Below are 11,022 nucleotides of genomic sequence, written 5' to 3' on the forward strand. Positions count from 1 at the left end.
CCAACAAATTTTTGTACATTTATTAAAGAGAGTATTAACGTTTTCTTTCTATTAATCTCCCTCCCTCTCTCACACACATTGGACATACACAGTACAGGCTGTCAAGATGAATAATTAAACGTTTTAATGTAATTAATCAATTAATTAGTGGAAGATTGCTTTGTTGTTTCTCCAAGAAAAAGGTGTAAAAGATGATATTCTAATTAAGATGTAAAATATCATCTATTGTTTCATTCAAGCTCAACCCATTCTTTGCTTCTTTAATTTTCTCAATTCTCTCCTAATTTTTTTGTCACAAAAAAAAAGGAGAGGTGCAAATCATCAATTGATAACAAAAAATTAAAGACAATCTATCTTTCAATGAAAGAACTCCTTGGATCCCATCATACTTCAAATTTCAGGTAACTTATTTCCTCTTCTTTTTTATTTAATATAAATAATTGATTTCTCCACAAATTAATGAGAATATATAATATATTCTCATTAGCTTCATATTGATGTGAAATATTGTTCCTCTTTTTGTTTTTTCAATGCAATTATTTCTACATTTTTGTTTGTCATCTCATGAATCTTATATTCTTTTTATTATTTTCAGTATACATTTTGAATAATTTGAAATTGTCTTGCAATTTCAGTTTTATAACTATATGAAGATAAAAAGTCTTGCAAATCTTTTTAATATGAATTGATGAAATTGTTGCACAAAAAGAAAACAATGAATTTTTAGCTTTGGATGTTATGGCACAGTGTATGAGTGTGTTATTTTTATTTTTTTTTTATATATTTTGGCATCTTTTGCGTCATATACAAGTTTTATCCAATGCCTTTATTTTGACTTTCAAGAAGACTAATAAAAGCTTTTTAAGTTTCTATATCAATAGTTTCCCCATTATTTCAAATTTATTATAACGTGATTGATGCCAATTAAGGGCAAACACAAAATGATTAATGAAACACCACCCAAAGTTTGAAGTTACTAATAAAAACTTTTGAGTATTTTTATATTCTTAATTAAAGATTTTGATTTCTAATTTTGAAAAATAATGTCTTCTTTAATATTCAATCCTTAATTACCTTCAAAAGTAAGACTTTTTGATAAATTTATAATTGATTGAGTCTCAAGAAGATATCAAACATCAAGTGGAAAAAGCCATATTCAAACAAGTGGAATTAGAAAAGGCATCTAAGCATGCACTAAAAAAAAGATGATTAACTTTATATTGAATACTAATTAATTGGTGTTCCTTTAGATGAGATTCTTGCAGCAATTTTTGACTTGATCTTTTGAAACACACACATATTGTTTACCACATAAAGTAATTAATCTTTGAACCACTTGATGTGGTATAAATTTCAAAGGCAAGCTAAAGGAATTTTGTTTTTTTTATTTATTAATAATGTCGAAATGAAAGTAAGCATGCTAATAAATAAATAAAATTAGAAGTGACAATGGTGGAACAATATTCGGCCCAGTGGAGTATTTAAGATATTCTACAACTACATACATTTTTTAATTAGATTTTTTTCTTAATAAATAGTAATCGTTGTGTCTGATTTAACTTTCATGCTAATTTCATGAAATATTCTTCACTTCTCACCGAATATCGATAACCTGTATCAGGTAACTGATTGCATTCATTCTAAAAGTCTCTTACTATAAGTGTTCCATATTGCTCTCCACATTATTATTATCCATATATACAAACAAGTTTACCATGGGTGGTGTGGTGGCTTGAGATACAAGGAAAAGATCATCATCATATACAAATAAGGTTTCTACTCCGATACTCATATCGCTATAATATATGAAAATGTATGGTGGTCTTATTACTATTTTAGCCTTAATATCATTTGTAATTTTCGAAATACTCTTTTTGAAACAAAACTCTTATTGACATTCATCTCTCTTAATTTCAATAATATTGAATGTTGTAGGAATGGCAACAAGACTCTTATATGCCAAAAATCCAATAGATAGTAATTCCCCAAACAATTCATACAAAATTGGCAATTCAAAATGGATAGAATTATTGAATTGAAGAGTAGTACAGAATCCATCAAGAGGACAATGATCATGCATGAGGATATTTTCAAGCAGCAGGTACACATATTTATGTATATACTTCCTTTTCATTCAATTTGTTTGATACGGTTTGATTTTGCCTTAACGTTTAAGAGAGAATAAAAGAATCTTTAAAATTTGTTATGTTAAACAAGTCATAATATTCGTGTGACTATGAAAAATTGTAATCGTAAATCAGTATAACATTTGTACCGTTATAAAATATTCTCATTAGAAAGATATAGAAATGTATCATTTTCTGAAACAGCCAAACAAAATTAAGGGGAGGGAGTATTTATTTAAATTGATGTACTTCTTTTTATAGTCATTAGTTAATTGGTCCATTAGTGTACCCCTAAGATTAAGGAGATAAAAGGTAGTCTTGAGTATTTAATTATTGTCATCCAGTTTGTGACAGATCAAAATCACATGCTTCACAATTTGTCTAGTCAATGACACCCTAATTAATTTCACTTTTTTATGATTAGCTTAACTGCGCATGGATCTATAGAAATAAAGAAGGAAAAGTTTGACCAAGTAAAAACAAATGGATTTATATTATATACGCACTACACCAAAAATAATCTTTAGTGACATTTAATTGTCGCTAATATGTACCTCAACAGCAATTAGCATTTTTTGTAATTAAGTGTTCCTAAAGCCTATAGCGACATTGGATTCAATGACAATTAACTAATGTTTGTAAATGCTTTAGCACTCTTTGTTAATATGTATATTTATTGCTGCTAAAAGTTGTTTTTGTTATGGTGACAAATAGCATAATGATCTTTACATTATCTGTGTAATTCAACTTGTTATAGCATGTTTTTTTCTTTTAGGTTGCCATTTAGTTAATGACTTATTATAGGAAGTTACCTACAATTATTGTCAATGAAGTAGTATGATTGTCTAATATCAGTCAGTGCATATAACTTAAACTGCGACAGGTAACAGAGCTCCACAAACTATACAATCTTCAAAGGAAACTGATGTTGGATGTGAAGAATGAGATGTCAAGGATAGAGGATCCAAGACACAAGTCTATGATCAACAACATGTCTACTTGGCAACAGCCTAGAAGAGAAATAGAGTTTAATGGTGTTAATGTTTATGGTTTAGGAGATGATCAACAAAGAGAAACAAGTGGTAGTTGCTCAGGTGAGAACTCAAAAACAATATTAATACCAATTAGAGGATTGAATATTGAAATGGAAGAAAGAAGTTCAACTAGTAATTATGAGGATGAGAAGATGAGGAATGATGAGGAAACAAATGTGGAGCTAACACTAAGTATTGGACCTAGCAATAGTAAAAAAAGGTTGAAAAGTCATAATAAAGAAAAGGAGATAAGTTTTTCTACTTCAACCAAGTTTGAAGAGTGTGGTGATGCTACTTCAAGTGCTATATTCAACAAAGAAAGTGCCACTCAAGCTTATTGGTTTTCCCAAGATCTTAGTTTAAATAGGAGGTCATAGGTTGTATTAACTTCAACTTCATTCTTTTGTACTTAATATATGGAAAGGCTAGTTTGTAATTCCTTCAAAATCTTCGATGTGCTTATTTGTCAATTTTCATACTTGTATATTTTCACTTTTTGTGTCAATATTTTCATACTAGATAGGTTTGAAAATTTTGTCGCAAGTGGTTGAAAGTTGTTTGAGGAAGATCTCCGATCACTGTATTGGCAATTCAAAATGAACTTCTTCCATGTCAATAATAGTACTAAATTTCTAAAATTAGAGAAGACAGATGAAATCAAGTTTTGAAGTTGGAAGCTAAAAGAAAATTGTCTGTAAATTAGGTCAAACTAGAGTGTACAGAAGGAAACTCACTCATAAGCAAATTTAGACTTCTTTTTTTTCCAAACAAATTTAGACTAAGTGAAGCAAAATTAGCTATTAAATGATACTTGATACATCATTATGCAACAATATGGATCGAAGTCCAACTTATTTTCATTTGCACATGGATCATATATGAAAGCAATGAGGTATAGTTCATCATTTCAGAATAACTTTGCAAATAAACATAATTTACTTCAAAAGTGAATGAAATTTGTCTCATTGTCCATTCAAATAAAATGCCACAACATAGATAGTTGAACAATGATTACTTATCAAATAAATACTTGAATAAACATATACATTATTAATATAGTTGAATAATAACCTAACACAAAAGGAAGTTAAAGACAAGCTGGAACTATTGCAGTTTTGTAATTTTCAAAATGAAAAACCACCACCTTTTATGAATAATATACACCCATATTATCTCAAAAAGTGCAGGCTCATATATATGAGGTGTCATGTCAAATATAAGTAGACAGTAAGACATGTTACTGCGTCCACCAATAAAGGCTACATAATCTGGACTCCAAGGATTGCATCTTTTAGAAGGCGTAGCGTCTCGAATCGAAGTCGAGACAAGATTTTGATGTCAAAAAAACAAACAATCGCGGAATTAATTAAGAATAAGGTAAAATTAAAGTGGCATCAAGAATGAGCAAGTGCAATAAGTTGATCAACAACAGTAGGATCAGCCAAAGTACTTGTGTCCCCAAGCTCATCTAAGCTGTTTGAAGCAATTTTTCTCAATATTCTTCTCATTATTTTGCCACTTCTTGTCTTTGGTAGACCTGGTGCCCAATGGATCTTGTCTGGTGCAGCAAAACCTCCAATCTAGCATTAATGTCAAATAATTTTATTACTTTTCGACATAGGCCAGTTTTCATATCTTTCTAACAAAGACAAATCAAAATCATACCTTATCTCTAACAACTTTGATAAGACTTTTTCTGAGTTCCTCACTATATGAAACACCTTCAGCCAAAGTAACAAACGCGTATATCCCTTGTCCTTTAACATCATGCTCCACGCCAACAACAGCAGCTTCAACACATTGAGGATGTGAAACTAAAGCTGACTCTACTTCAGCTGTGCCAATGCGGTGTCCACTGTACATATGCACCATATAGTTCAAATAACAAAAGCAAGTAAATTGGATGAATTTGAACGCGTGTATATATGTACCTGACGTTAATAACATCATCTACTCTGCCAGTGAGCCAGTAGTAACCATCTTTGTCCCTATACATGCAACCAAGAGCTTATATATACACGTACATACGTATGTATTATGATCATGAAAATTAGTTAACCAGGTATGTACCTGTTGCAACCATCACCCGTAAAGTAATATCCAGGAAAGGCACTAAAGTATGTAGTTTCATATCTTTCATGATCTCCGTAAAGTGTTCTGAATGCAGAAGGCCATGAATTTTTCACGCATAAATATCCACTACACTCACCTTCTAGCTCCACACCCTTCTCGTCCACTATTACAGGCTACAATAATTAATAAATATTTATTACATCATAGTGGACGTATTGTAATCGCCATAAAATGTAGCATGTGTCCTGTTATAGGTTACCTGGACACCAAAAAATGGTAATGTAGCAGAACCAGGCTTCTGGGGCCAAGCTCCTGGCATTGGAGTAATCTACAAGACAAAAAATAATAATAATGAACTCAACTCTAACAGGGTACATACGTACACTGTAGTGTTTATTCAACAACTTACAAATGCATTATAGTGTGTGACCATCTCATCTAAAAAGCTTAAGCTGTCAGTAACTAGACGGATGTATTGGAAGAAACTAAGAATTTGATATGCTACATTTCATTTCATTATTATTATATAGAGAAAAGAGGAAATACCATGAAACCTCCAGTTTCTGTTTGCCACCATGTATCAGATATAGGGCACTTTCCATCTCCTACAACATTGAAAAACCATCTGCCCGAAAACATTTTTTAAAAAAGATTAGTATTTGTTTTTAAGAAAGTTGTCATATTAAAGAAAAATCAATTAAAAGATGCATATATAGGTATAAGATAGAAACCTCCATGCACTAGGATTGATTGACTCGCCAACACTTCCCAGCACCCTCAAAGATTTTCTTGAATATCGAGTCACATGCTATAAATAAATTTATTAACAAATCAAAAATATTTCCATAATAACAAGAAACATTTTATGATCAAATAATAAGAAAATTATATTTAGGTACATACATAAACTTCTCGAATCAGAAGTATTTTTACTCTTGGAGCCAAAATAAAATTTAAGTGAACTATTTTTTATGATTTTATTTTTACATAAATAATATTAAAATTTATTTTGTAAAAATGTATATTGAGCTACCCTCATGTGGAACACAAGTTACTTGAAAGTAATTGATTAAGAGAATTAGATAATAGAGTAAGGTGTAGGCTTACCTCGTCTCCCTCGCGCATGAGAGATCTTACTAATGTGGGAGCGGTGTAAAAAATTGAAATTTTATACTTATCAACAATATCCCAACAACGTCCTGCATCTGGAAAATTCGGAGCCTGCAACATATGAGTCATATATAAGGTAAAAATCACTAGACATATTTTTTTGGGGGGGTTATTCATATCTATAATGAAACTCAAACATATTTCTTTAAGAAAAATGTTAAAATGAAGTAACATATTACCCCTTCAAAAACCACATTGGTTGCTCCATTCAGTAAAGGTCCATATGTAACATAACTATGACCAGTAATCCAACCGCAGTCAGCTGTACACCTACAAAACACAACAACAAAAAAAGTATTTTAATTAATAAATAAAGGGAAAAAGGACAAATATACCCCCAAACTATCGTGTAAATGGTATACAGATACCCTCCGTCATACTTTTGGGACATTATATTATATATATACAACATAAATCCATTTGGTAAAGATATTGAAGAAAGAAACTAAATGTGTTGAAGGACATACCAATAAATGTCTTTTGGTTTGTAGTCAAATGCATACTTGAATGTTGTTGCAGTGTATACCATATAGCCTCCAGTTGTATGAAGAACACCCTTAATATATTAACATCAACTAAAACCCATCAAAATATTGTAACATACATATATAATAATAATCGATACAAACATGAAATTTTACCTTAGGCTTTCCAGTACTACCACTAGTGTAAAGTAGGAAAAGTGGATCTTCTGCATCAACCCATTCTACATCACATGTAACTGGATATTTTGGAACTACATCCTGAAATAAAAATTTGTAAATATAATATAACCTAAACTACACGTATAAACGAAAAGTCTCAATTTATTTATGTGACATCTTTCGAATTTCAAAGTTGGTTTGAAGTTTGAACTAACCTGCCACCAAATATCTCTTCCTTCAACCCATTTAGTCATTTGTTTTTGTAATGCTGATTCATTCTCAAAAGTCAAACACACATCTGCAAAGAAGTAAAAAGAAATTATATATATGTAGCGCATTAGTAATATTTTTGGATATTAATTAGTAGTAATTTAGTGACCTATTTTGACTGAATTTTGGGCAGATTGTGTTAAGGCATCATCAACAATGTCTTTGAGAAAAATAGTCTTTGCTCCTCTCTTAACTGCATTGCATGTTATCACTACTTTTGGCTTGCAATCCACAATTCTCTGTGCAAGTGATTCTGCTGAGAATCCCGCAAATACTACCTGTACAACAACTTCAATCATTATAAATCTCTCATATTTTTCAAATAACTAATTTCAATCATAAATTTTTATAGATATTTTAAATATCGAGGAAGAGATAGCTACAATTTACGCAAGAGAAATATATTACCGAGTGAATGGCACCAATGCGAGCACAGGCAAGCATAGCAATCGGAAGTTCCATTAGCATAGGCAAGTAGATGATAACTGCATCACCCTTCCCAACTCCAATACTTTTCAAGTAATTTGCCAACTGTCACAAAAGTAAATTACACTAATAATATAAATAATTTTAAAATTTATCAATGTATATAGTATGTTGGAACCTATATTATTTTCATTGATATTTCGTGATTTTAATTTAAAATAAGTCGCAAATGCCGACTTGAAGCAAATTTCAACCGTTTACATTTACTAAAATTGTGATTCTTACTAAATTTAGAGAGTTAGGAGGAAAGTTGAGGATAATAAATGTAAGATGTTGAACATATCAAATTTCTTTTGTTTTTTTTTTTGTATTTCGTAGAATATTAATAGAGAAGTGATGAAATAAGAGTGACGAAAAAAACCTGACAAACTCTGGCCAAAAGTTGAGTGTACGTTAAAGTGGCATCACGACCAAGGTCATTTCCTTCCCATAAAATTGCAACTTTGTCACCATTTCCAGCACTAATATTTCTATCCAAGCAATTGTAACATATGTTTGTTTTACCACCTTTGAACCACTGTTGAAAATTACGCAAGACATGAGAAACTTTTTAATTGTACATAATGTTGTATTACCCAAATTGAATTTTAGGAGAAACAATTACTATAGTGAAAAATAATGAGAAAATATGGAAGATGGTTAAAAGATGAAAATGTTGACATAAGAAAAAGACCAATTTATCCCTGCCACTATTTTAGCTAGTCTTAGAAATACGGAGACATTTAAGGCATCGAGCCGAGTAAAACCATTTTTAAAAAAAATAATATTGAGTCGAGTTGGATCAAATATTTAATTTTGTCTAGTGTTACGTGATTAGAAAATCAAATTCATGGTAATTTGATTTTAAGAAACTAATCATTATTAAGTTAAATTGATAATTGAATTATTCAAATAACATTAACTTCTTTTTTTCTAAATAACATTAACTTAATCAATAGCCGGCAAAAAATAAAAATAAAGTAACAATAAATTCAAAAAAAAAAAAAAAACAGACCTAAATTTCTTTGATTTCTGAAATTTTAAATACTAATTACATTTTATAACATGTCTAAAAGTATCTTATGTAACAATATCTATTACAAAAATTGATTGCATCAAATTAATTATAAAAATTATAAATAATTACTCCCTCTATCTCAATTCATCTAACACATTTCATTTTTCGAAAGTCAAACCGTCTAAGTATGATGGAGAATTCACTCATAAAATTTTCAATTTTTTTAAAATGAAAATGAAATTTATATATTTGTAAACTATGTAAAAAGTATTATAAAAAATAATAATTGACAATTCAAAATATTTACGAAAAATTTACGGTCAACCTCGAAATTTGAAACGTGTGACAAAAAATGGGATGGGCATTTTACTAACCTAATTATAATTAGAGTAATAGATACTAAATTTTATTTTAAAAGTAAAAAGTAATTATTACATCAGCAATTGTATGCGGAATTTGTATGAATATAGTTAATTGGAGATGAAAATAGGAACCTGAATATCAATTTTGCCGTTGCGAATGTGAAGATTGTCGGTGTAAACAGGTTGGCCCCATTTCTGTTTCCAATAAAATTCCGATGCAATGTCAGACCAGAATCCGGCGGGATCCTCCACCGACCTAGCATACATCTCCGCATACTGCACTCATAGATTAACATCAAAACTCACAAATTAATCAAATCTGTAATGTTAGATGATGGATGGGTGAAGAAAACTAACCTTTTGTATAGAAGAAACATTAGCTTGTTTGGAGAATTCCTGACTGGGGAACACAAAATTAACTTCCTCAGATGCAAGAGCTTCCCCAAGAACGATACTATTGTTATTTGCTGAAGAATTGAATTCAATACAAGGAGGAATTAATTTCATCTTCGCTAATTCTGCTCTCTTCCGATCTGAATTCTATTCTGATCCTTAATTGCTCACTCTTCAATACATGATGCTACTACTTTTATTTATTTAATTAAAAGGGATACCGGTCAAATCTGCCATCCCTAAAAATATAATAATACATTTATTTATGACACCAATGAGTATTTAATTTTTGAGCAAGTCAATCATATAAAACAACATCGTTTGGTGTGCATTATAATTTTTTTGGTTTAATTATTTCATCATTATAGTTTAAATAATTTGAATTTATATTGTCTTTGATTTATTTGAAAAAATTGGTATCTGAATTCAAAATAGAGATCTAATTTTTTTATAAAAAAATAACTTCATCGAAGACATGAACTACCTGGCTAGTCTTTTGCACGATATGGAAACAAAATCTTTGAAAATACATCTCCACAAATATTATTTTCCCCTTAATAAAATACTACTTAAATGCCTCTGTTTTATATTTATTTCATTCATTATTCATGATCACTTCCTAAAGTTAATTGTATTTGCTCCATTTTTGGCACAGTCTATTAAATTCATAACAAGCAAGATTTAAAAGAACAGATATACAATAATAAAAAGAAATTCCCCTTATCGGTTTGTGTACATTGTATAAACTTCAAAAAGTTGCAAAAAAAAAAAAATTAAAGAAGAAAACATCATATCATCGAGGCATAATACATAAATATGCCCTTTAACTTGGTTTCATTTCACATTTATGCCCTTCAATTTTGGACGTGCACAAGTAAACACTTAAACTTATATAAAATTGAACAAATAGACACACATGTCTTACGTGACATTCTACATGACAATTTGTGTCCTATCTGATATCCTACATGTATTATGCCACATATGACTCATGTGTCTACTTATTTAATTTTATACAAGTTTCCATAGTTGGAGAGCATGAATGTGAAATGAGATCAAGTAAAGGGCATATTTATGTATTATACTTATTATCAATTATGATGATATAGTTCATAGAGTTTTGTTCATTAATTAATATCATAATATTAGAGAGAAGTATTGAAAACACCTCTAAACTCAATACAAATTATTCATTTCATTTTTAAAGTATTGGCAATCTTAAAAATATTTCTTACTTAGTTAACTGAACTTAATACACCTTCAATCTTGCAATATCAGTTAAAATTTAAAAATATCTATTGTCGTTATATCGTGGATTTCTATTTATATGTGCCTGCACAAATTTAAAACATATCCCCGAGTTTAATGGTCAACCATCCATAAGGGTCTAACGGACTAAAACTCGATGTGAAAATGTCCCAAATCTTTATGGGTCTTGTAACAAAGTATATAAAACTAAATTAACTT

General features: G+C 29.9%; 2 protein-coding genes across 2 annotated transcripts; one reads left to right on the forward strand and one right to left on the reverse strand.

Moving 5' to 3' along the window:
- The first annotated feature begins 296 nt into the window (after positions 1-296).
- Positions 297-3,682, forward strand: LOC125877800 (uncharacterized). Its single transcript, XM_049559071.1, has 3 exons — positions 297-401; positions 1,936-2,101; positions 3,010-3,682. The coding sequence occupies exons 2-3, from the start codon at positions 2,018-2,020 to the stop codon at positions 3,535-3,537; spliced, it is 612 nt and encodes a 203-aa protein (XP_049415028.1). The 5' UTR covers positions 297-401; positions 1,936-2,017; the 3' UTR covers positions 3,538-3,682.
- Positions 3,683-4,247: 565 nt separating this feature from the next.
- On the reverse strand, positions 4,248-9,698 carry LOC125877786 (acetyl-coenzyme A synthetase, chloroplastic/glyoxysomal-like). The gene is made up of 17 exons (XM_049559053.1): positions 9,520-9,698; positions 9,295-9,438; positions 8,165-8,320; positions 7,726-7,848; positions 7,427-7,595; positions 7,263-7,345; positions 7,045-7,146; positions 6,871-6,959; positions 6,583-6,673; positions 6,341-6,454; positions 5,965-6,041; positions 5,780-5,858; positions 5,493-5,561; positions 5,231-5,406; positions 5,092-5,148; positions 4,826-5,015; positions 4,248-4,740 (listed from the first exon to the last, which is right to left on the reverse strand). The coding sequence occupies exons 1-17, from the start codon at positions 9,667-9,669 to the stop codon at positions 4,555-4,557; spliced, it is 2,055 nt and encodes a 684-aa protein (XP_049415010.1). The 5' UTR covers positions 9,670-9,698; the 3' UTR covers positions 4,248-4,554.
- Between the last annotated feature and the right edge of the window lie 1,324 nt (positions 9,699-11,022).

This window comes from Solanum stenotomum, chromosome 9 (assembly GCF_019186545.1).
Source record: "Solanum stenotomum isolate F172 chromosome 9, ASM1918654v1, whole genome shotgun sequence".
In the NCBI taxonomy this organism is placed as follows: Eukaryota; Viridiplantae; Streptophyta; class Magnoliopsida; order Solanales; family Solanaceae; genus Solanum; species Solanum stenotomum.